At 36.4% G+C, this 27,407-nt stretch overlaps 1 protein-coding gene and 1 long non-coding RNA gene across 2 annotated transcripts in view; one reads left to right on the forward strand and one right to left on the reverse strand.

Annotated features, from left to right (window-relative positions):
- The window catches only part of LOC106887180, a 152,535-nt gene that overhangs the window by 50,292 nt on the left and 74,836 nt on the right, over positions 1–27,407 (forward strand). The window contains exon 3 of the long non-coding RNA XR_001411822.1: positions 22,686–22,775. This is a non-coding gene — a long non-coding RNA (uncharacterized LOC106887180). The remainder of the gene's footprint in view (positions 1–22,685; positions 22,776–27,407) is intronic.
- The window catches only part of TACR3 (tachykinin receptor 3), a 35,538-nt gene continuing 26,258 nt past the window's right edge, over positions 18,128–27,407 (reverse strand). The window contains exons 4-5 of the mRNA XM_014940603.1: positions 21,927–22,123; positions 18,128–18,922 (exon numbers count right to left, since the gene is read on the reverse strand). Of these exons, the coding sequence (XP_014796089.1) occupies positions 18,607–18,922; positions 21,927–22,123 (513 nt within the window). The 3' untranslated portion in view covers positions 18,128–18,606. The remainder of the gene's footprint in view (positions 18,923–21,926; positions 22,124–27,407) is intronic.

The raw sequence follows: 27,407 nt of genomic DNA on the forward strand, positions 1-27,407 counted from the left end.
AACTTCCTCAGTGAATGGGGGGCAGAAAAAACCCTCAACATATATTAATATTTCACCTGCATTTATGAATTGTTAACTTACAAATTTTGGTGGATTAGCTAATGCTTGAGGTTCTATGGTAGAACATCGTGATTTTCTGCAACAAGAGGAATAGACAACTATAGTATATTGCTATTTTTAAATTAATGGTTTGAAAAATATCCTTTGTTTGTTCTAGCAGTTGGTAAACTAGGTAAGCAAAGCCTATGGAAAAGTAAGTAAATTCTTCTTAACAACCCGCTTGAAGAAAAAATAATCTCCATTTACAAACTGAACTGTGTGTTCATCCAGGCAAGGAAAAGACTGAATCATATGAATCATAATAAAAAAAATCCTGTGTAAGCTACATCAAATTTCTTGCAATAGATAGAAAGGTTATTGTTGTTTTTTTTTTTTAAATGTGTTTTGTCAGTAACTCTGGAACATGAATAGCTTTTCTTGTTATAAAGAAAATATTACACTTCTGTTGCAGCAAGGCAGCCAGTTGATGTAAGTGGAAAACATTGACAGTAGATCAGAAATTTTGTCTTTCATCTTTCATTTCAGTTCCAAAACTGCCTCTGGTATTTTCTCAGTATTAGAACATAGTCTGGGAATTCGCACGTAGATGATTTTTCAAAGATGTTTCTATTGATTCTTATGTTCATGTATATTTGCCTTTTTTCTAATGCAGATGTTAATTGATTTTTATGTGGAAAAGATCCCAAGTGCATTTGTTTCCAGCTGTTAAGTCAGCATATATGGGAAAGCCTCACAGCTGGATATAATGATATAATGGACATTTTTCTTCTGTGATACGCAGCACTTTATGGTGTTCTTATTGAGTAATAGTAAGGTATGCATGACTTTGCAGAAGTGCCTGTGCCACAGCAAGAAGGATATTTCCTAGCTTCAGTGCAGGAGTAAATGCAGACATGCTAGTAAGGTTCCTTACCCGTACAATTTCTTTCATTTTACAGCATGTCTGACTAAAGCTTTCTTGAAATTATCACTGATGAAGTGAGCTAGGCTTTTTTTGCAACAGTGATTTGGCTTAGTAGTTGAATAGTAGTTACAACTGGCTCCTGGATCTACTGGAGATCTGGCTTACTGTCTTATTACAGACACATTTATTGTGCCTTTAATTGGTCTTTCTGTTCAGATTCAATTCCTGCTCTCCTTCCTATATACACACCTTGAATTCGGTTGAAAGGAAGAAATTTCTTAGCACTTTTCTTGTCTCTTTCAGTTCACCTTAAACAAAACAAAAGTGCATGCTGATAAATGTATTAAAGTGACAATACATTGCATTATTTTCATTCTTTGACAATCTTAGTGTAATTACCTAAGTAGGTTTAAATTTGGTACAACTCACAGCTTTAACGGAGAACACCAGACTGACCAGAATAGAATTCTTCATGTTCCACTGCCCTTTTCCTTTCTTTAACTTGGTAGAGACAAGCAAACTTAAACACAGTGAGTTAATGTTGGACAAAAAAACTAGAGAGAGTAAGTATGTTTACAAACTTATGAGGAGAAAAGTAAAATTAAACAACAGGATGAAGACTGAAAGTTAGTTGTTCGTTCATAAGGGAGAAAATAGCTCATTATTTAAAAACTGAATTTCTTTTTTTAGGAAAGCCTATTGCTGTAAAACCCTGTGAATGTCTATATAAACATGAAGTGTAATGAAATAGAATGAAACTGCTAAAGCCAAAGAAGATCTGTTCTTTCCTTGGAAGTGTCCTGTAACAGAACAAAGAAATGACTTTCTTTTCTTCCTGTGCAAACTTCCCCTTGGCTTACAACTGCTTGTTTAATTCCAGACATCTCATAACTGGAGCTAGAAAGTGATGCTAGAAGTAGGCAGGAAAAACCTCAATGGTACTAAGTTTAAAAAGAAAGAAAATATAAAAAATTAGTAGAAATTAATTGAGGAGCTAAATACGTGTTGGAGTAAAATTAACCGCTGAGGGGCCATATGTAAATGGAACAGAATGGGTTATAGCTTAGATCAATTTTATACAGTTCAAGAAAAAGCAACTTTTTGAGTAACAGGAAAGGTCTTCTGACAAGCAGCTTCACTGGGCATGGAAAATTTCCAAAGGCAAACGCAGGAAACTGTCTTGATTCTGTTTTTTTAAAGGATGCTATGAAAAATATTATAGAACAAGTCTTAAGAAGTATTTTTTTCTAGCAAAGCTATCCGCTAGGAGATTTAGTGGCTTTATAATTAATATATATTAATAAATCAATGACTTCATTATAATGTTAGTTCTGCTTTTTTTGGAGTTTGTTTTGATATAGTGTGTATGAAAAGTCCTCATTACCTTTTGATTTTGTTTGTAGCTTAAATGCCAAAAAAAGAAAAAAAAAGTCAAACCAATCCAACCAGGCTGGATAGAACTGAACCTACAAAGTTATTAAGGATTTATTTATTTTTGTGACTGTTTATAACCTGAATCAGACAGGTCTCTGTGGTAGGAAACCAGCAGTGGTCATCTCTAATGCACATGCAGATAAAATTACAGTACTTGTTATTGCTAAGGAGCCTGCCTGCATGTTCTTTCCTATGTTGTATGACACTATTGATTTGGTGGGGGAACAAATGAAGTGCAGAGGTGGAACAAGTAGCTAAGAAGAGTGGTATATGACACTCCATCTCACCTACAAGCTTTGTATTTCCTTTTGCTTTGTGAATCAGTGTATGTTAGATTTTTTGGTTTTCATCTTGTATGCTTAATCTTACAGATGTCTATGAAAGTAATGTATGCTTCAGAAGAATTCTCTGAGTCCATACTACTTCAGTCAAATGCTACAGGAAAGTAATTTACTTGCTGCAACAAAACCTTTAATGAGTGCTACTGAAGTTTCTAGTTCAAAGCTTATGAAACTTGTGCATTTGCCTGTGGTAAGTCATTTTAATTAAAAACATTAAAGATTCAATTTGTTGTACCAGCTCCTAAGGAGAAAGGGATCAGCTTTTATTAATTGTTCTAATTTTTGTCCCCAATTTACTGAGGCCAAAAAATTTTGGTTGCAATGAGAAAAGGAAGATGTTCTTCTAGTTAGGTATCTAGCTACTTGGCTGTGTCTCAGAACACCTAGCTGTGTGCCCAAATGCCTACACAGGAACATACATTTAGCCAGTAGATGAGTTGAAGCTTTCTCAAAACCATTGAGAAATCTAAGTCTCTGATTCTTTGGGGATATTTTGTGCTTCTCTGAGCCCATTTGTGATTTGATCCTTACGTTTTTAGTTGCATTGTAATTGTAAGGTATTCTGCTACATAATGTTCTGTAATGATGACTTCTTTGCCTTTTGTTTAGTTGGCCTAAATGGTGAACGCTAGCAATCACAAAGGAATAGCTGAGGCTGAATAAGGGCTTTCTCTAATGCTCATTAGATAAAGAACTATGTCCCAGACATACAGATGTTAACTAATAACTCTTGGTACATAAGAGAACTGAGTGATTGCAATAATGTGATACTGTAATAATGGCGTGTGTGCGTTTTGTAAGATACCTGCCGAAGAATAATTTTCAGTAATACTTTCGTTAGAGAGCTTTTTTCTTTTGTGCCTGTGATTCATCCATTTCAGTACCTGAGTCTCTCAGAGAATGTGCATTATACTGTTCAGGTTCCCTGGGTTTCACATGTAGATTAAGATATCTTTCTGCCTCATCTTGTGTGATATAATGGTTTCCATTACATGTACTTAAAAGTTTCTGATTTTAAAAGATGATATTTTTTGATGAGCTCCTTAAACACCTTTAGGTACAGACAGGTATGGGACATCTTGGTTTACTCTTTTCTTTAATCTTTGGTCTTCTGAAAGAAAGCTGGGATGAAATCTTCATTAAAATAAAAATAAAATGCAGATTAGGAATCTATTCTTACACTGTATTGTGCAGGTTTATACCTGAATGAAATATTCATGTATTCATTAAGGTACTCATAAGCATTGTTTAGTCTAAGGAGTAGAACTGTTAAAACTTCCTGAAAACTATTTCAGTTACCAGCTATATAGTTTGTCTTATAAAAATACTGTGAAATACAGAGGTACACAGGAAATGAAATACATCTATGCTTTCACAGAAATGCGAGTGGATAAAAGAGGAACATTTTTTCCTTTAATGAAAAATATATTAAGCATATATCAGATTTTACTCAGTATCTTGTAAGGAAAAATTAGTGTGGTGGTTTTTTTTCAGTTTAGTCAATCTCCTTCCAGTTCTTCATAGTGTAAGCTTTCCTGCACACAGGCTTTCCACATGCTCATAGCTGTCCTGTATAAGAGAAGGATTCCTTTCAAAGTTTTTCCAGTTCTCTCTCTACTAATGAACTTCACAGCTCTGTGCTTCAATATTATATAGATAAAGTTCCTCTTGAGGAATAATAATTTTTCATCAGGGGAAGCTTCAACCAGTTAAAGAGGTTAAGAATCTTAATTTATGTCATCTCATGAAATTTTAGATGTCACAGGAATTTCAGATTAATTTTTTTCTTTCATCTTTTGGTTAGAAAAGATCAGAAGTTTTCTGGCAAAATATATTTTGAGAAAACATTAGTTTCCTATAAACATTCAATTTTTAAAATGTTGAAAAGAAGTTTTAAAATGTGTAAACCAGGTATTTCTGTTAGTAAAATGTAATTTTTTTGGCTTAAAATTACTTGTGTTTTAGAGATATTTATATCTGATAAGAAATCGTAAAAATGTTCAAAAGTGTCAAGTGAGGCTTTTCTTTTTGCCTAAGCTCCATTAAAATATTTTTGGGAAGAAAGGGATTTTCATTTTGCCAAGATTTTTGGTTGATGACTTAGCTCAATGGGGGCTTGAATAAAAATCTCAAAGGTTTCTGAGTAGTGTATTGCTTCTTCCCACTACTTACATTTCTCTTCTGATCTTCTCGTACTCCTTGATTAAAATAACGGGTTTTCCCACCTTTAAAATTATGATTTTCTTAATGGCCCAAATGTATTACTTTGAAAATAATAGTCCTGTGTTTCAGAAGCTCATCCTTTCCTTTCCAGAAAAGCTAACAATATTAATCTTAATGGATAATCTGAGCACTGGGTTTCAATGGGTATTTAATTGTTAAATCGATTTATCTTGCTGTCTCTGAAAAGGTGTACTTTATTTTTATGAGGCTTTCATGGCTATCTGATAAGACAAATGGAAAAGACTCTGACATCCTTCAGACAAGAGTACTTTTCCAGTTTGCAGCATTAGATGAGTTGTTTCTCTTTGTTTCTTGCTGTGGTGCTGATGTTTTTATTGCATGCAGTAGCTTTTTTTCTTTCTCTGAAACTGAATGTTCCAGTTTTATGATGGTCATTCAGGAAAGCCATTTTTTAGGCTTTCATACATATTTAAAGAAAACCTCTCACTAAGACCCCTTTATATTTAGATACTTTTGCAGGGAACAATTGTGTGGATAAGAATAAAGAATGAATGTTTCCTCGAATATACTTTCTGACAACGAATCTGAAACCTGTTTCACAGAGATTAAAGCAACCAACTTTCCAGTCTATACCAAAGTCATTGAGGTAATAGCTTGCTTTCTGTGCATTTACCTCATATTTGTAAAATATCTCCATGGGCAAAAAGCATACTGATCTGAAAAATTTTCCTTTTCATTTCTATTTCATAATGTGACAACTTATACCACTTTAAGATCTAGGATGTGCAGTGTCGAACGTCTTTGGCAAGATGCTGAGATATTTTCCAGGCATTTCCCTTGACTTTCTCAGGAATCAGAGTTTCTCAGTACTTTGGAGAACAAAACTCTTCTGTAGTGTGAAATGACCTTCCTTGGTGTGAACTAAATGACTCAAATACAGAGAAAGAGAGTGTGATGGTTTAGACCCTTTGTTTCAGCTCTTGGCTTCTCAGTTGAGAAAAGGCTAATAGTTCCAAGTATAATGGTGAGGATTTCTGTTTAAGTTCGACTGTAGTAAGTCCACATCACTCAACTCACTAAACTCCCTTCCCATGTCATCTGAGGTACTTTGAGAAGCTCTGTAACTTAATAATATCAATGGCATCCTGAACTCCAAACACTGTAGACCAATTACAGAATAGTTCTCATTAATAGCTTTTTGTGTAAGTACAAGAGCAGATCTCTTGCTTGTTAGTACATTCAACTTTTTACATAATTTTGTCTATTTAAGTGATTTTGCCCATTACAAGTTCTTGCGTTTATGCAGCTAGGAAGCAGGGTCTGTGTTTTTGAAATATGTGGCTATGTTGTTCTCAATCAAGATTTCCATGCGTGATGCTAACATTAGTATGTACTAAAGGATAAATATCAGATAGTTGTAGAACAAAACTTACTTGAGAAAGATCATAAAACTTCTGTCAATAAGGTAAACAAGTGCATTACAAGCTGGTAGTTCCAAGGGACTTAGGCAGGATGAAACGAAGACACAATTGTTCTGGCAGAAGCCAAAACCTGCTGCCTCTGTTGGCTGTGCTCTGTGTCCACAGGTAAGAATTGGCTTCCACCCTTAATGTGCATGGTGTTTTCAAAGTATCATGAGGTTTTGAGAACAGACTCTGGCTGTTACATTTCCAATAATTCTAAGATTTCTCTAAAACCTCCACTGTTGCACATCAGCCAAAGCCTTTCCTCTTACATTCAATAAATCAAATAATTTGAATGCAGTCATGAAAATACCTAAACTCGCATTAATGACTGGATGCTAGCAGTGCTTTCTTGTTTCATCTCTTTCAGAAAAATCTTGTCATTTATAGCTATAAAATTTTAACAACTTCTAAATTTTTGTGTAAATGGGTGCCTTAGAAGGAAAACAAAGAAAAATAATGCTTTATGTTTTCTTCTTTCCACCCAAATGAATACAAATGAAACTCTATAATGAAAATATCTGAGTGGATTTTACTCAGTTATATCAGAGTGAACCCTGCGTAATTTAATTAACTTTGTTGCATGCGATTGAAAGGAAAACAGTATTTGGTCCCAGATACTCTCTCACAGATATGTGAATTCAATGTTAATGTTGCAAGGGGAAGAGAGGAATTGTATTTTTCCACTTAGAGAACCAGGAGGCATTTTGAAAATCTTTTCTAATCAAGTTGACTAATATTATTAGCAAACCTATTTTCATCTGCCAGTCATTTCTAGTGTTACATTTTAATTGTAAGCTCATAGAAGTAGCAGGTGTTTTTGTTTTCTGTTGTGTGAGGTATGCAGCACAGTGGGTCTTGCTCCATGGCAATAACTTTGGTAGTATTATGTTACTAATGGAAGAGAAATAAGTACAATGCTTATATATGATGATTATAAATTAACAATTATTTATGATATCATACTGCCATCTATGACATGAGACATATCAATTCCCTATCAAAGTTTTCAATGCCATATTTACCCGTTGTCTTCTGCAGGCACACGGTTTGATATATTAAAATAAGTATATCTGTTAGGCATTTTTGGTGTTCCTATTGGTCTTCCATATTAAAAGGATACAGGCTTATTTGTACTTTAATAGTATAAGACCGTAGGTGACCTGGAGGGGGGATTAAATAAACAACACAAACCAGCTTTATTGGCATTTGTGGGAAAATAAGTTAAAAGAAATTATCTTTGATCTTGATATAGACCCTTTCCCCCCCCCCCGTCTGTTTCCAGTAAAAAGCTTTTCTGACGTCTTCATTGAGGAAAATGCTGAGCTTTAAAAATGTATATTTAGTGATTTCTATAGTTTAGAGACTGAGTGCTTTCTCTCAGAGTAAGCAACATTAATACCTTTTTTTCTACCTTTTTCTATCCCTTTTCCCAGTTTTTCTTCCTCTTTTTGGATGGTCTTTGAAATAAAATGAATAATCAGATATTTCTTAGAGTCTTATTTAAAAGCTTTTAGATTAATCATTTAAGTGCACAATGGAAGAAACATAATACAGATACATAACTATAATCATCAGCTGTTGTTTGCTGCTTTGACCCTGTGGTACACAGTAATATTGTTTTCTTTTTTGCTGAGTACCAAAGCATCTTCTGCAATTCTCATCTTTAGGATTATGAACAAACCAAGTTATGCCCTTCCCATCTACAAAGTTTGAGAGAAGCCCTTCTCACAAAAGAGGAGGAAGAGCTGTAGACGAATGACTCTCAACTATAGTGGCCTGATGTATCACACTCTTATGGAGGTCACAGTAATTCAGTAGGACCACTTTCAGGTTGCCTTACAGATTCAGTCTACAAATACACATAATAAGCAACTAGAGGAGCAAGATAAAAGAGATAATTTACATATGCAGACAGAAACATGAAACTGGTGCTGCTAACACCATTTATTGGAGAAAGTTAGGAAACTTCAGATATTTGCAAGGGATTGAACTTCATCAGTTTCTTACAGTGCAGTAGTGTGATTTTGTGAAGCACTCAGGCAAGCTATGGAAGTAGAACAGAGCAAAGTATATTTTGGATTATTCATATCATGGTAAAGTCTGACCCTGTGCATTAATAACTTGTGACAACAACTTAATTACACTTGCTAATTTATTTTGTGTGCACAGTCCTGGGTATTTAAAAGCATCCAGCTGATGCTTAGCTGTTACAAGTGTCAGCTGCTCTCAGGATAGTTATGCTGCTCGTTTGGGGATTGGTTGGCTCATAACAGCTGATCCCAACATAGACAATAAAATTCTGTGCCTTCCTTTTCAGTCTGATTAAATATCCCCCATGAAGACATAGCAGATGAAACTTCCTGTTAGTCTGGGGAGACTCTATATTACTTTAAAAAAAAAAAAAAAAAAAGACATTGTACAAACGGGGAGAATGGATTGTGAACTGGTAGCAGTGCTACAGCTGAGAGCACCAGCCAGAGCAGTGTGATTGCTGGGTCTCTGCCAGGGAGACACAAGCAGCTCCAGCTGAGGTTAAGCTGTAGTGCAGACTCTGTCTCCTCACCTCATGATTTAGCATTCTTGCACTTCAGTGTGCAAGCTCCTCATTCTGTGGCCTGAACAGTATGTTAGAATTGCTACCTTTGATGTTCCCAAGTGCTTTCTGAAATTTCAAATTCATGGCTGGCAGGCAAAAGGTAGCTTCTTATTCCAGCTTATTTTATTCCAATTTCCTCTACCCTTACCTTCAGGCAGGAGCTGAGGGCTCTGCAGAGTTAACAGCACTGATATGTACTCTGCCTCCTCAGCAAAGTTAATTTAGTGTTTGACCTTAATTCCTAATAGCTCTGGCAGTCATTGAAAAGAGAAATAATGTCAACAGTGTTTTGTCAAATAAAAAATAAAGGCCTGTCCTAATATATCCAGAAACACATGGTGGCCTGTGTAAGAGGAATTTAATTTTGTTTCTATTTTCAATTACCCCAAAAGCCAAGGGCTCCTGGGTATTTTGGTACATGACCTGCAAGTTCCTTTGTCGCCTCCTCAGAAGGCTCAAAAGAATTAAGGCCCTTCTGCAATTATTGGTTCCTAAGCCAAATTTATTCAGTAGAACAGGAACATGCATTTTGGGATGAAGATCATATTACATTGATTAGCAAAATGGCCTAGATCCCTTAAGGAAGCTGTACATCAAAATGATATGATTAGCACACTTTCTTCTATCAACTTCTGACACATCCCCATGGGTTTCTGTTGAAATACTCATCTGCCAGTGGAGGGGGGGATGATTATTAGCATTCAACTATTTGGTTGTCCCAACGTGTCATTTCTGAACTCCTGTTGGGTATTTATTATATCACTTGAAAATTCTTGCAAGGATCTGAGCTCTGTGAATGGGCCCAAGAGCCACCACTGAGAGGCCAAGGTGCATTGGGAAATTGCATAGTTCTTTTCCATGGATGAAACTCATAGATTTTATTTAAGGTGTTTCTCCTTCCCTGGAACTTGTGTGTGTATGCATGCATTATTTGTCCTATTTCAAAGAATTTCTGTGTAACACCCACCTTGGCATGTCACAGTGGCAGGCAAGGCAAATGGAATTGCTTGGTAGAAAGTGATTAGAACTAGAAGCTATTGCTGCTGCCCCGTTCAGGTCTCTAGGTCTACAATGAGAAAAGTTGTAGGGCTCTCTGTGTCAGAGCTTGCAGAGGCACAGTCATGCTGGGAAATTTTTCAGGTTGCATCTCGGCTCTCTCATGGCCTCAGGGTCAGGCTTATTCTGAGTTGAAACAAGGAGAGGTTGCCCAAAGATCTTGTTATAGCACAAAGATGGGAGGTGTGTGAAGAGTTTTGCCATTTCCTTTGGAACAGGCAGAGCCAAAGGGTTCTAAAATATAAATGTTAAATGTCAATGTAATAGTTTAATAATAACATAATCTTGTGGACCGTAACTGCCCTTTCATTTGCTGGGTTTCATGGTATTGTCATTCACAACTCAACCTTTCCATTCATGCCTAAGGGCATATCCTTAGAAAGTGAATCAATTGTAAGTTATTTTGATATTTCCACTGGCTCTTATTTAGCCTCTAATCACCCTCTAGGGTGATTGATACTCTAGTGCTCATCATTTTTGGACTGTGTTTATACCAAGATTTTAAGAGGAAAACAATAAATGAGCACGTATAGCTAGGTTATGTAGCAAATTGGTTAAATCCTCCTGAGCTGACATGTGACCTTTATGCCTTGTATAGAGCTGTAACAAGCAGACTACCATTTAATCCCACTGTTGAACTGGGTGACAAAGTGTCATCTGGGAGTGGGAGCTGGCCAGGTGTAAAATTTAGCTACACCTCTCCCTCACATGCTGCTGTCTAGAGCATACTGGCACAACTTAATTGTATTAGCCTAGTAGGATAGGCAACCTTGCTACAGAAACCTAATTAAATTAATTTCATAATTAGCCAGCTTGATACTTGGGAATATATGGCACTGGTACTTAGACTGTTTGAAAAGGAGGTATCTTCAAAGAAAAATAACAAATACATTAGAAGCTTTTTTGGGGGGGGCGCTGTTGGATTTGTTTGGTGATACTTTTCTATTTTCTTCAGTTGTTCATGCTACTTTATTTTTAAAAAGTTTTTAATTAAAAATGTTTCCTGTATGGTAAAATACTTCCAGACTGTTGTTTTTAAGTTGATTCAAAATTCTGTGTTTGATGTTTGTCACGGCTGGTTTGCTGTACAACATGGGCATGGAAGTATGCTTCCGATATGATCCTTTAGACATATAATAATCTGTGCCGAAACCACAGAGCATTTTGTGGTTTGTGAATTCAATATTCAGATAGCAAACAATGCAACTCATAAGAGCTAGGACAATTATTTCTCCAGATTTGCAAAAATATTAGTGGAACTCTTTGGCAAATTCTGTTTATCACTCTAATTCACTTACAGCTCTGCTAAATCTGGATTCTGAAGCTGGACAATTTTGTGAGCTATTTGGCATGTTCAAATAAGATTTTTTTCCAGCAAATTAATTTCTTTTCAGCTGTTTTTTTTTCCACAGATTCTTCCAAGGGTGAGATACAGTTCAACTAAAACATAATTTCATTTGATACTCTGTGATTAGTTTTTGATGCTGTTTATTTAAATATTATTAGAAAAGTGTCAGCCTTTTCTACTGGAAGAGACAATTATTGATCTTGGATCATTGCATTTTAACTCATCTTTGGCTACTCTGAGTAACAGAGATATTGTTTTCCAAAGAGAAAATGCATTATGGTGGTTTTCTACTCCATCATTTTTCAGTCTTTCAGGGCCAAAGAGTCAAACTTCACATACGTATATTTTAGCTATTTCATAAAATTTTATAATTTCTGTACAAGATATAGAAGGTGCCTGTACACTTAGTCCAAGATATTGCAGAATAGCTGCAAAACTAAACTTGCAAATTGTGTCTATTAATAGCACTTACCTGAATAGTTGTTTTTGAACTTGTATTTATGGTCCCTGTTGGGGGTACTACTCTTCCTTCTTTGGGATGTAAAGATTTAGGTCTCTTCCTCGGACAATGTTATCCAGCTGTAAATGCCGCTGCAATCTGTAGCCAAATTGATTAAGGGTATTGCCACCAGTTATCCATTTTTAGATGCAGTTTGATAAACTGCCATGATGACTGAGAAGTCAAATGCACAACATCCTCTTATTCTGATGGTCTGTAGTTTCTTTGGTGAAAGCTTAATTCATCTTTCTGTGATGCCTGATTAGAGCTTGTAAGGAAGTGCTAAGAAGATGTTTGACCAGTGGCACCAGACTGTTTTGAGGGCTGATCTCTTTTGTGATGGAGAGAACATCGACAGTCTCCTGAAGCCGTCCAGCATTGCCAGAAGGCAGTGTGCTCTGATCACACTATATGAGAGAGTGACACACAGCAAGCTGGGCTAAATTTTCTGCTAAATGGAGGCTACCTCAAAGAAGAGTCCCCTCATTGCCTCTTGTGTTTTACCTGCGGAGCAGAGCATAAGGGAGGGATTAGGAGCCAGGTTCTTAGTTTTATATAGGGAAACTCTTGAGAAATCACAGGATCTGGTGGCTTATAAATATCTGCTGTGAGGAGAAATAAGTCTGTTTTTTGTGATACAAGTTCACAGTAATTAGATATAACTCTCCCTAAAGCTTTCTCTGATTATTCAAGTTATGTGGAAAATACGCTGTTTAGCTGTGCTTGAGAAGGGGTGTTTGAGAGTTTCACTTGCTCATTTGGCTTGCCACGTTCACCTGGAGACCAGGCTGCTGTGGTGCTCTTTGGGCTCAGCGTGACCTTCTTGGGCTCAGGATGACCTGAATGCAGTGAAAGAGGAAGCTTTTCACTGAAGCAGAAGTCTGGGAGAAAACGTTTTGTTAGAGACATGTTTGCTATGATAGTACTAGGGAGAAATGTTGGATTCTTTTGAGAGCATGTCAGACAGTTACACTGATTTTTTTATAACAGGACAATGACTGCTTTGTAAATGTGGAGGGAACTACACATACTATAAGGGGACAGTGTGTGATTCTGGATACTAGAATTGGTCCAGCCTTAGCAGCATGGGCAAATTTACCCATGGTAATTTAGTAGTTTGGCAATTTCAAGGTAAATTTTAGCCCTCACAGAGCTCTGTTAACATGTCTGCATCGCTTTTTGTACCTAAGCTTTTCTGCTGCTAGCTCCAAAGTGTCTTTACATCTTATTAGTTTTAGGGGGATTACAAATCTAACAATACCTCTGAGCACAAAGCTTCCTTTCTGTAGTGTAAGGCCCTATTGCATAGAGCTTCAGGCCAAGGAAAAGCAGCACCTTTGATCTTGGAGGTGTTACTGGCTGCCTTCAGGTTTTCAGTTAATGTCTAAAAGGCAGGTTTCAGCATTGCAGACAGGAAAGAGCTGCTGGCTGGGCTGCTCTGTGAAGTCCTTTGGTGCTGGAAGCTTTCCTTGTCCTCGACTTGTCAGACCTCATCTGGCAGAACCTCTGCCAATCTGGAGATGCTCTGTGAGAAGTTTTTCCTTGCATTCAGGAAGAAGCTTGCCTGAAGTTTTTGTGTGTGTAGTATCTACAGATGCTATCTGTTGTTACTCTCATTTGCATACGAATTTGTGAGCAATGTTAGAGAAGAGCTGCTGAGTATTTCAAGTGTTAACATATTTGTAGCACTAGTGAATGCCTATTGATGAAATGATTAGGTTTTTTAATAATCTAAAGCATGTAAATCCAAGCAGGCTGAGCAACATGAATTTTCAAAGTGAGTGTGCTTTTGAAAATACAATTCATGTGACTGATGCTGTTTCGTTGGCATCACAAATACTGCAGTGAAAAAACTACTACTTGGAAACCGTGGTTCCAGAGGCCATGTTACAGAGTACTCATAACAGGCAAGTTTGGTATTTATAAACGTAACCATTTGCTTTGGGAAATCTGATTCCAGTTGTAATCCAGTATGCATGTTTCAGTCTTATAGATGGGAGAGAGGCAATAACAGTATAACATGTGATATATGAACCCATCTGAAACAATTTGAATTTAAATAGCCACGGCAACTGCTCATGGACTGATAAAGATTATCATTGACTGCACTCAACAAATCATTTTGAATTATGAACACAGAACTACTTGAATCTGTTCATGAACAGGGAGACTTAACTTGAACTGAATGCATTATTTAATACAAGGAATTCACACATCATTTGTAAAGTGGTGTATCCTAGGCTGTTATCTCCTGCATCTTTTGTAGCAGTATGTGGAGGTATTCATTAACAAACAGCACATATTAACTGGGATTTTAAATTTAAAGCTCATGTTGAACTAGAGGTAGTACAGCAGATTTAAATTTCTACCTGAGCTGGGACAGCTTCAAAAGTCTTAAAATAAATGCAACAGGAACAAGTGTTTCTATAAGCTCTGTAGTTCCTGGAGAGAACAGCCTGAAAGGCTCTGAAATTTATGTCAATGAAATAGGAGGTTCTTGTTTACTGCTCTGAAAGAAATTCACCGCTATTAAAGGAGAAACATCCACATCCAAAACACTGGAATGTTTTTACCTATATTAAAAAAAAAGAGAGGCAACTTCTAAAGCTTGTGTTTTGCTTTCCTTTTCTATACTAGTTCCTTTTGTATGTTATTTTTGAAAATGTATATTAGTATTGGTCAATGACCTTCCTCAATGGACACATTTAGTTACCAGACATAAATGTACTGCAAATAGCTCATTCCATGCAGTTCTGCCATTGCCTCCCAACACTGACATTAAGACTGAAGTGGTCTGGAAGGGAGCCCGCCAAGGGATCCCTGCTGAATAGCTACAGGCTGCAATTTACTGAACACATCTTGTATGAGTACCCGAGCTTACTTGGAGTTCATTTTTCCTCTCACCATCATGCTTTTCTATGGAAGATTTGAGGAATGGCAAATCTGTATTGTGAAATGAATTTTGAAGATCTGCATTTAAAAGTGGTCATATTTAGCTTTTTTCACTTTGGCTTTTTTTTTTTTGGTTTAATTCTTTTTGTATAAGTTTAGCCTAAGTCAAGGGAATGACAGGGAAAACTGATGCTAAAAAATACTGTCTCTGGAGATGTGAAATTTAAACCAAGGGAACCTCACTGCAAAATGGCAGTTCAGGAAGCAATGCCGTCTTTTAATTTGGTAAACATTTTAGAGGCAGACTCCAGTAGGAGCCTGGACTGAAGTAGTAGGAACTCATATAGAAGAATTCATGTTTCAGAAGACTTTGAAGATTAGAAGATCTCTTCTGATGCTGTTGAATTGTAGCTGTTTTAAAGTATTTTTATCCCCCTCTCAGTAGGAAGCTCTTTATCTGTCTGTTTTCCTTAACTCACCTCTCAGCAAAAGTAAAGAATGGGGATTGAAGGTTGCAGCTCAGAGGTGAGACTGTTGCAGTGCTGCACCAGCAATCACACAGAAGCATGTGCACTGCATGCAGCCTACTGCTTTGAGTGATGTTAGTGGCACAAACTGAGTGTGACATGATTTCCTCTACCTCCAGTCAGGGGTGTCAGGAGGCCTACAATGAATTTTATAGTGACCAGGACACTTACTGAAAATGTTTGTCCTATTGCTACAGGCACTGCTAAAAAGTTTGCCCCCATCTTTCCTTTAGGCCCGCTTTAAGTACTGACGGGCCACAATAACGTCTCTCCTGCAGCCTTCTCTTCTCCAGGCTGAACAACCTCAACTCTCTCAGCCTGTCCTCATAGGAGAGGTGTTCCAGCCCCCTGATTATTTTTGTGGCCTTCCTCTGGACTTGCTCCAAGAGGTCCATGTCTTTCCTGTGCTGAGAGCTCCAGAGGTGGACACGACAGTGGTGCACTCTCACCAGAGTGAAGCAGAGAGAGGCAGAATCACCTCTCTTGACCTGCTGGCCACACATCTTTTGAGGCACACCAGAATATGGTTGGCCATATCCAGCTTTTCATCCAACAGTACCATCAAGTCCTTCTCGTCAGGGCTGCTCTCAATTCCTTCATCCCCAAGTCTATATTGATACTGGGGGTTGCTCCAACCCAAGTGCAGGACCTTGCACTTGGCCTCGTTGAACCTCATGAGGTTCACATGGGCCCACTTCTTGAGCTTGTCCAGGTCCTTCTGGATGGCATCTTGTCCCTTGAGTGTGTCAACTGCTCAGCTTGGTATCATTTGCAAGCTTCCTAAGGATGCACTCAGTCCTACTCTCTCTGTCTATTTCTTCATTTGTTTTACAGCAATATCTGGTGACTTCAGAGGAGAACTAGAGGAATGTTGAGGGTGTTTTTCACAGCCCTACACCACCAAAACACAGTGAGATTATCAATGGATAGAATGCCATATCCTAAAATACTTAGTAAAGTGAAATTGTTTCACTAATTAAAGACACAGTTGTGAGGAAGCCACCATTGCTTCCTCAGTATTTGCCAACCAAGGATCATAAAACTTATGAGAGGATGATGTTTTGCACATTTGTGATGCTCTATTTTTTATACAGTTTTTTAATATTTGTGCATTTAGAGACAATAAATTGATCTCACTACAACCATATTGTTCAAACTTACATTTGTGTATTGATGTTTATCAACTGATTTTGTAATAGCCATAGTTAGAAAAAACAGTTTATTTAACAATTATACATTTTCTGTATGTATGTTCCTCAAAAGTTATACATGAGCAGACAGAGGACTTTAGAGCATGTGTTTGTAACATATCACCATCAGCTTAATATGCTTAGGTTCATTTTTTTTGTGTGTGTACGGCTATCCTGAATCTTCTCAGCAGAGTTGTTAAACCCCTGTGCAGATTTTAAATTATTAAAACAGAGCATTTCAGGGTAAAAATTAAAAAAAAAAATTATATGCATTGCATGACGCTGGATTACTGTACACTTTTTTTTTAAAGGAAAAGGGAGTGTACAATTGTGGCACGATGGAAAACAGAGCTGTTTTTTTCAGAAATGCAGACCATTGAAAAGCCTGAACTGGCCTTTAAAAGGAAAGCCATTAATGAACAGAGATTTTTGCTTCAGTGGATTTAAAATCAGGCCTTGGATAGGAAAAGTGTGAGTCTGGAATTGTGATACATTTTAATCAGAGTACAATAGTCTATGACCAGCTTCTTCAGTTATTCTGTCCATGAGGGTTTAACGTTAAATACCAAATTTACTTATCTGAGGATATTTGACCTTATGCAGGATTTTGATTTAGCAGAGTGATACAGTAATGCTCTGAAATCACAATACAAATACAAATTACATTTAGCAGAACATAGCAATTGATGATATAGATGAATCACAATACAAACATGATTCTCATTACTAGTCTTTTTTGATATGCTCACTGCCACAATATCGGGCACCCCCAGTTGCTCAGAAGGAATGTGGACTAAAGCCAGCTCGAGACTTTCTCTCTTCAATCTTTGTTAATTGCCCAGCTTTGGTTTGTGTTGGATTGAGCCATTTATACACTCTCCTGTGCTGGTCTGACACCTGGCATTCACATTCTTCTGCTGAAGTATTGATTAACTGAGAACAAACATTCACAACTACCAGTTGCTCCACACAACAGGTATAGATAGCCATTTATCTAAATCAAAGGCTCTCTGTTTTTTGTGTTTTTTTTTTTTTTTAAATTAAGTTCAGCTTTATTTGCAGCAGTGATGGTCAGTGGATTTTGACTGAATTGGGTGGGAAAGTGTCTGTGTAATAATCCCTAATGTTTTCAGATGCAGGCAGAGAAGTATCTTTACATGCAGCTAGCTATGGAAAATTTGGGAAAATAACAATTTTTTTTTTCTCTGGTGAAGGTGTTTCATAGTGAAACATGTTATTATATTTTCTGCAGAGAAGAGTTTAATTGCCACGGTGATAATTTTCTTATATGTGATTCTCCAGTTTAAAATCTTTTGATATTTCTAAAGTCAATGGTAAAGCTGTTAGGGTCACTGGAGGAAGATCTTACCCTTAGCGCTGAGATACAAAGCTGCAGGATTTTCATCTAAGCAATGCATCCTCCTGGAAGTACACATTCCATTGGTCTCTGCTTCTTCCACAATCCTGTTAACCCCTTGTTCTCCCACATTTAGAAGCCAGCAGAATTTGACTTAGTCTCTTAGAGATTTTCTCCTTTTTAAAAATACATTTTTCACATATTTTGAAAAATTGGACTGTTGCAGACAGAGCTGAACTTCATTCACATAAACTTCCTTTTGTCTCTTTGCCTGGGAATGGGGCTAAATTGTAAAATAATTGAGTAGACTTGGGGCTTATTAAGTCTTCATTATAAAGAATTTTTTAAACCAGATCTTCCGTAATTTTGTTATTGTAGAATTAATACACTCGTAATAGAAAACATTGTACATTTCAGCTTCAGTAAGTAAAGGCACATATTATATTTCAGAAAGTGAAACATAAATGCCACGGGTCAGATACTGCTGAAAATGTTTTTTATGCTGTTGGCTTTTTAGATAACAACAAATGTTACCTTGTATAAGGTGCGACTGTGCTTTCAGGTTAACGCATACATATGTCTTCAAGTTCCTCTTTCTCTCCAAAGCAGAAAAGTGACACCTAAAAGTCTCACAATATTTATAGCTGGGATTCGTCAGCAGAATTATGTTTGCTTTCCTGTGGGATGAATATCTAGTCCCAAAGTAGGAGAGCATTGTCCAGTGCTGCCCTTCTAGTGTCACCATGAAATGCTTAGGAATAATCATCTACTGCTGTGTGCAGTGAACTCACGAGACTTGAGGCTGTAGAAATGGTCTTGGAATTCCTCCGTGAACAGCCGTTGAAACTTGTGTCCCTGGGAGCTGCTCTTTTCTTACGGCTGGCATGGGTGTTGTCTCCCTCATTAGTGTCAAACACCACTGTCATGCTGGACTCCATTCTGGATACAGCGAATAAGCTGCTTTGCCGGGTGGGACGAAACCTGGCTACCTTGAGCTCCAGCTCATCATAGCTGGACACCTCAATGAAGGGGCACCAGCGGAAAGCTCGCTTGAAGCCAGCTCGGAACCTGGAAGGAAAGATGCTTGGTGAAAGCCTGGGCTTGTGAGAGCCAGCCACAGGCCTCCATCTGAAAACATATACTGTGTTGACAAGACACTGAGCTGGCTAATTGTCTTGACCTTAATCCTCTTTGTGGTGAAGTCAGTGGGAGTTTGCTTGACTAAAGTCTGAGTAGGGTAAAAAAGATAGTGGTAAGAGCTCATTTCTGTTTCTAATTGTCTATATAGTTTCCCTGCATTTTAACATTGGTATTTTCCTGATACCCAATTTCCTTTGCCAGTGCCTAAGTAAACAAACACCAGCTTTCATACCGTTGTCTTCACAGAAATTATTTTGATTTGACATATGATGAAATCTGTACCTATATTTTTGTCTTCTCTCAGCAAAAAAATTTGGAAAATTATTTTCTCTGAAATACTATGTGTATTCCTCTCTAACAGAGTTGCTTAAATAGGAATGATGTAATGACTAATAATTGTTCATGTAAAATATTTGGAAAATAATTTGTAATAACTAAAAAAGATCCGAGAAGGTTGAAAACTGAATGTGAACAGTATACGGACAGGAACTTGGAGGCTCTAGCGCATTAGTGCTTGCAATACTCATACAGTGTTATTTTATTTCAATTCAGAGACCAAGATTTACTGTAAAGACTGTTTTTACTTTCTGTGTGTATGCATTTCCGGAATAGAAGCTAGAAAAACAATTCACTGTATTTTTTCTGTAACCTGAAAAGAGAACACCTTTTCATGTAGACCCAAATTTTATCAGACTTCTTCACTTGTCTTGCTTCTCTTTTTTTTTTTTTTGGTTTTTTTTCAACCATATTTCCGGAATAGAAGCTAGAAAAACAATTCACTGTATTTTTTCTGTAACCTGAAAAGAGAACACCTTTTCATGTAGACCCAAATTTTATCAGACTTCTTCACTTGTCTTGCTTCTTTTTTTTTTTTTTTGGTTTTGTTTCAACCATCAGCTGTGTTGTTTATTGGGTCTGTAAGCTTTTTGGAGCAATGGTTCAGCTACCACAGTGATGACTAAGGATAAAAATTTAGATTAGGTTTTCGGTGAAAGTTGGCCAATCTCACAGAAATAACTTTCCTCCTCATTTTTTAAAGCTTGCTATTAAGCGTTCCTGCATTTAGATGCAGTCCACATTATGAAAAAATATTGAAAGAACCTCTGATAGAAATGGATTTAGCGAAGGAAGCTGCAAACCCTAATTTTTAGACTGTTTTGCTTTTTGTCTCGCCTTCTATTCTTTTTCTCATTCATGCGTTATCTAAATACGTAAGTAATATCCTAATTAGCCTGGAAGATGAGGCTGAGGATAGGTGGTGTAACTGTTGGACACTAGATCCAGCAGAGGTAATAATACTGCATGAATTGATTTGACTCCCAGCAACACATGTATTTTGCTACTGCATGAAAAGGAAGCAGACGTTCCGGCGTCTTGATTTCAATATGGAACTTAATTATAAGAAAACTTTCACTAGCATTCTTGCATTAAATTCTGAGCAACGTGACCTTTAGTGTGTCTCAAAATTATGAACTTTTTGTTGATTTGTATTCTTTAATGCAGACATTTGATTGTATGAGTGTCAACATAAGCCACATTAGAGATACTATTTTTTTATGAATAATATTTTTTGTAACTCTGCCATAAAATGTTTTTGAACAAAAATAGCAATATTTTTGAGGTTTTATAGTAGTAATTGGCACAATAAGATGCCAACTTCTTTCTTACCTTTCATTTTGCAGACACTCGATACCCAGTGAAATCTGGTTTCTCTTGAAATTAATGGGAAATTTGTCATTTCGGTTAGGTTTTTGTTTTGGCATACTAAAACTTTACCTTTTCTTTAAACAGTTGAAAATGATCAAAAGGAGCAGAACACGGTATGAAATCAGGCAACACCTTTACATTTTAGAACACTATGAATTTTAAGCATCATACGCTGTCCTCATCAAAGAGGCAGACTCCAGTGTTTTTACACTAATAAAAACTTGGCAGGATTTCTTCACTTCATTTTCAATTAGAGTTCTTTTGATAGGTATTACATGATCTTTAGTGAGGTTTTATAAATATTTAACAAAATTGGTATAAAGCTTATCAGCACTTAAACATGACATTGTCTGCTTGTTCAGAAGAGATTTCAAATATTTAAGATACTTATTCAATACTGATGCATACTGACTGGGTTTTTTTGTGAACTAATTCATTGTTCTTGGTGGATTTTATCCAGTAATACTAGAAGAACTACTGAAAGATAAGATGGCCAGGAAGGATGATGTTTGTTTAGATCCTGGTCCTACAAGCTGAAATGAAAAAGATGAGTTCATTCTGGAATCTAGTAGTCTCGCACTGCCCAATAACTGTAAAATCTCACCAAACTCAACAAGTGCAGTGTCTTTGAAATTCAGAGCATAATGTGTTGCTATCAAACAGTACTGTAATTTAGTATTGACTAATGAGAATATAAATATTTGTTTTATTAGCCTGTTACAGCCCTCAGAGCTCAGTAGAAATCTAATGGTGAGGTATAAAATACACAGTAAATCACATTTTATATTACATCCTTCCAGCACTGAAAAACAATTTGTGGCTACAATTAGTTACTGAACATACAGATTGCACTGTATATAACTAATTATTGTCTTTATATCTTTATTTTAATGTTTTGCGAGCTAAAAATATTAAACTGCCATAGATTTTAAGTTTTGCATATGGAAATGGGAACAGTTGGTTTCTGAATACCAAATTTTGCTCTGAAATTTTAAGTGGATGAAAGTATTTACTAAAAGTGTGCATTTGTTTTTTTGGGAGTCAAGTCCAAACCTAAAGGAAGGGGTTGTTTTGTTTTGTTTTCTTTCCCACTAACGGAAAACTATTCAAGTGAAAATTCTTTGTCTTTTATCCCATTTAAACCATTTATATTCTCATTGAAGTTATACATACCAACTGTTCCATAATCAGCTCTTACCTCTTATTAAGACAAACCAGCTCTTACCTCTTATTAAGACAACAGTAGATAATGGGATTGTACATGGTAGAGCTCATGGCAAGCCAAAAGCTGGCCAAATAGATTTGCTGAATGTATTTCCACCGATTTAATTGCTGATAGATCCCAGTAACTATGAAGTAAATGTGGTAAGGCAGCCAGCAGATGGCAAATGTCAGCACAACCACAATCATCATTTTTACCACCTGAAAGAAGGAAGTAATACTGCATCAACCTTTTATAATATGCATCAGCCTTTTTTTTTAAATTTGGAATAGCATTTCAACATCCATTAATAATTTTCTTGCATTTGATTATTAAAGTCAGTCAAAACAAAGATGAATATGCTTTTATGTAACTTTCCTTTTAATCTAACTTTCCTAAAATTCTGGGGTTTGAAATTATTTATGTAGGCTGGAAATCCTCCTTTTCATAAGGAAAATAACATGAAAATCTTCTCTAACTTTATTTGTATCGATTCTTCCAAGTAATATATTTGCTTACTTATATTTGGCTATCTAAAATATTACTTTTTTCTGTACACATGATCATGGAATGAAGTTATGTAATGTTTTATTTGGACACCTCATTTTGGCCTTTAGTGACCCAGGTGTCTGTTGTGGTCACCAGTATATTCCTTGTCTCCAATTATTAGATGTGATTTGAATAAACACCAGGTTGTAGGAAATGAGAAACTGCAGTATCCTGTTTAATTTCAGAGGCTAACAGTTTCCTTGGCTGGTGATCATTATTTGTCGTTTTCTGCAGGCATCGTGACATCTGTTACCTACCGTAGTTTCCATTAAGCACAAATGAAGAGGAGCTCTGTTTTGTGCTTGAAGCACAAGAAGAAAGATGGTGAGTCATGTAAAATTTTCCCTCCTGTCTTTCCCTCTTCAGCTATGTGAACTACTAGCCCCGCTATCATTTTCAACACAGTATGTCACACGTTTACACAACAGATTTTCTATTTGTAAGCAAAATGAAACCAGACATGATGTATCTGTGCTGGGAGGTCTCTTGTTCGTTTGTACTGTGAATAATGAGGAATAATACAGGATGCTATCAACCCTACCTTTCATTTCTCTGTACAAGGTGCTGTTTCTTAGTGTTTGTAGTTTTGCCAGAGGGGGATGGAATGAGGGGGGTGGGGGGTTAAGAAAGCAAAAATTTCCTCTATCTGTCCTCTAGTCTTTGGTAGGTATTGTTATAAAATTTCAGCTAAAGTCATTAAATAATTTTACATATAAATGTCATGGTGCTGTCCTTAACTCATATTGCATTTTCCTGTGCGAAACATAAAGCAATTTTTAATTTAATATCTGGTACCAGCTTACAAGCTTTCCTGGGACTAGCACAAGATTTTGCTTATGAGAATACTTATTTCTGATACGTATATCAATCATCGGTTAAAGTGACATCTGTCCACACTTACAACAGCACTTTTAATAGTTGGTTCTTCTAAAGCACTTTTCATCAGTTAACTGCAAATTATTGCAGAAGGGAGATCAGGGTTAAGTACTGAAACAGCAGAGCTTTCCAGCAATAAATGTAGTTTAATCTAGTTGAACACTGTGTTGCTCGTGTCCCAGAGCTGCTAGAAATCACACTAAGAGTGCATGTTGCCAGTTTGGCCTACTAAATTGTGTTAACATTTTCAAAAGAAAGTTGTTTGTCTTTTTTTCTAACATCCAAATTCTTATTGGCCAGTTTTCTGTATTATATTGAAGGGCAAGGCAAGCAGTGTTTCAAGAGACTACTTAAAGGCCTCCTAAAGCTAATAAATCTTCACAGACTGTACAAATAATAATGTCTTGATTTCATCTGCTGCACTCAAAAATTAATGCATGATGAATTAAGTTTAGATTTAACCTAAATAGAGTATTTCAGATTTTATTCTGGGAAACAGAAATACTAAAATAACTAGTATGACCCAAATAAAATCCACAACTGAAGTTTTTTTTGCATCACATTTTCAGGCAATCCAATTCTTATTTTAAATGTTTTAACGTTTGGGGATATTTTTTAGTTTTGAAATTAAAAATGCCCCCCATAAAATTACATATTTTCCTGCAAGGTTACTGGTTTTTTTTTTGTTTGTTTGTTTTTTTTTGTCACATATTTTCCTGCAAGGTTACTGTTGTTTTTTTTTTTAACAAAGCACTCATCTTTAAAAACAGTGAAATCAATGTAAAATTTTTTTGCTGCTGTTTCTGTCTGGAAATCTGTGATTAGATATTAAGTCATCATCATACTGAAAGAAGAAATTTCTGAAGCAAATACTCAGACTAGTCAACAAACAAAAGATGATTTTAGATGGAAATTGGTGTTTGATTTAATTTGTGAAGTAACAAGTCACTGGAATGACAGTCAGTGAAGCACACTGTGTTCTTAATCATACAGGTTTTCATCTGTTTTTCACAAATAACAGAAAATACCTAGAAATCTTAAGTATCATTTTTCTTTCAGATAAGGATGTATCAGTCTCAGTTTCACTGAAGTGAATGGTAATATACTGATATATGTGTGTTTAGGGACATGCAATTGCAGTTTCCTTATTAATGTATAATGTGTTTTTTTCCTGGACCAAAAAAGTGCTATTTTTTCCAGCAAAAAGGGCCATTTAAGAAAAGTCAAGGTTAAGTCGTAATTCTTTTGAGTATTTATGTAGTGCAATGCACTCATCGACATATTACGTAAGGAGAAGATAAGTGAGATTTTGCAAATCCGCATGACATAAAATTGTGCGAAACATAGGGCAATTACAGTTGAATTTGAAGTGAACCACAAAAGTTCTGACATGAATCAAAAGCACTATCCTGTCCTTGTTTCATCAGCTAAGAATAAGTATGTGCTGGCAGAAATGCAGGAAAAGAAGAATAAGACGATGCTGAAAAGGAGAAAGATTATTCCCAGTTTCCTTTCCCCTTTCAGATACAACCATGCACTGTGTGCAAGGCCGTACCTTACAGTTTATGGCTGCAGTTCCTTCTCCACCCCCTTGGTCTTTCCAGTGTTAAGTTTCATTTCTTGATGATATCAATATCTATGAACAGAAACTGCCTTCAAGGGCTATAAACCCAGGACATCTTGATCTTACTGGTGTAAATCCTGATGAATGAGTGTGTGCCACTAAACTGTTACTCTGATTTTGGGCACAGGGAAAGTAAGTAAAACAGACCAAGTACAAATTTTCAACAAAAGCCTGATTGTCTTTTCCCAGGACACTATAATGTTTCACTTAAAGATCTCCAATGACACTTTGCAGGTTCAACTTCAGAGTATAAAAAAAGAGCCTCAATGGGTTTTGGGTTCTTTTGGCGTACTTAGACTTGTGGCTCTGACAGACAAAATTATTTCATTTGCTTTTAATATGCCTGTTCTGCTTTATTTTTTTTGAGACATTCCCATTTTGCAATTACTTTCTCTTCTGCTCCGTGTTGCATAGAGTTCATTAATAAGGGTTTGCTTTTGTGCATTAGGAAACATTTCTAAAGCAACCAAACCAGAAAATTACTGAATTCAGTTGTGCTTAATGTCTAGCTCTGTTCGTGCCACCATTTCACTGCAGAGATTTCCAGAATGTATGACTACAGTGAACATCAACCTGTGTCCCAGTGGCACTGTTTTTCACTGGTGTTCTGGTCAGTCTCCCTTGGAGTATGGTGGGCAGCATGGTCAGAGGAAAGGGGTCTTTTTCTGTTCCAGGACTTTTGTTAAAATGAGTTGTACCAAGTTTCTCAGTTGTGCAACCTTTAGGCAAGTCTTGAAGCTAGATTTGGAATATGATGGAAAATCATATTCCAAAGTGGTTTATATTTTGATTTTCATCAACAGAATATGATGGAAAATCAAAGTGGTTTATATTTTGATTTTCATCAACATGTTCTGCTGATATTGTTGTGCTTCTGTCTATGTCTAAGAAAAACTATGTTTATAAAAAAAGTAAATTTATGTGCTTTGAGTCTTGCCCCTTCCTTTAAATCCGTCATCTCTGAGTAAGAAGCAGCCTTTCATTAATGAAAGGCATATAATGAGAAAAAATGTATTTGAAAGAACAAAACAGACATAAGTTCATTTGAATTAGAGTTGGCAGGTCTGCCTTTGTTGTGAAACATTTGAAGCAGTAAAAGTGAAAAGGAGCTAACAGACTCTGCTACACTTGGAAAGAACAGCAAATGTATTTCTTTTTCCTCCTGTTTTTATTTTGCATGAAAAATAGCTAGAAAAATGAGTCTGGTTTAGATGTAGCATTGAGAACAGCTCTTGAAAGATTAGGAATGAAATATACCTTTCTGAGAGACTCGGTTGCTGCTAGGGGCTTATAGCAATTCATATTGCAAGACATTGATTTGCCATCAATACCTAAGACTTAGTCCACTGAATCATTTCCTTTTCAATCTGCTCTGCAGCTCCTTATTGTCATTGTAAGGAATCTTTGATATTGCTGCTTTTACAAGGTCCGGAATTTGGATTCTGATTTCATTTGCACTGATATCACACACTATAACTTCATTTGTTTCAGAACTTTTGCTCATACGTGTTATGCAGATGTAAATGAGAAGCAGAACAAATACTGTAAGAACACATACAGTGTAAGAATGTCTTCATTTACCCACTCATGGATGTTATTTGTCCATCAATACAGCTTAAATGCAGTTCAGAGATAATCTCTGAGAGTCATAATGTGTTTCTCTTTCTGCTCTGTGCTCTTTGGGAAGAATTAAATTATCAAACTAACATTGCACAAAATATTTCTCTCAACATGTTAGGATGCTGTCAGGAAAACCAATTCCCAATCCTGGAGACGTGTGACACTTGAGCACTAAGCACCAGAGAGAAGGGAACACCATTATGTCTTTTGCTTCTCCACAACACTTAGTGGGAGTAAAGTATTTGTCTTCTGCAAGAAAATTAGGATTCAAAGATAACACTACTAGTATTAGTACAGAGATAGGACTGATTTCTGAGATACCAAATGCTGTGGGGTTTCATATATTTTGACAAGATAAGAGCATTTTCTATGCTCTTTTAGCCCATAGAAAGGGTAGGTCCTCAAGAGGTGAATGAGATGCATGTTTTGAAAAGAAAGAATCAGAGAGCTTGGAGGTCTTTCAGTCAGGTAAGGTACTTGTCAATTCCAGTGCTCACTAAATCATTTCATTCTTCTGACTTATACTTTCCATCCATTTTTTTTCTCAGTTGCTTGAAATAAATAAACTACTTTTCATTTTAGTTTGCATAACCCCTTGCTGCAGACAGAATTCTCAATCACTTTGTTATTCAAGCTGTAAAGTGGAAAAAGGTACTCTGTTTTAGTATGAAGTAGCTTTGAATCAGATTGCTGTCTTATAAATGCTAAAATGTGGGGTTCCCCCCAAGACAAATCAATTCTGACATGTTTCATTAATGGTCTAGGCACTGCATTTTTAAATGATGCTTTTCTAATGTTGGATGAAACACAGCTTTGGCAATGACTGTGGGCTTTTC

Source organism: Calidris pugnax, unplaced genomic scaffold, assembly GCF_001431845.1.
Source record: "Calidris pugnax isolate Ruff unplaced genomic scaffold, ASM143184v1 scaffold34, whole genome shotgun sequence".
NCBI classification, from domain to species: domain Eukaryota; kingdom Metazoa; phylum Chordata; class Aves; order Charadriiformes; family Scolopacidae; genus Calidris; species Calidris pugnax.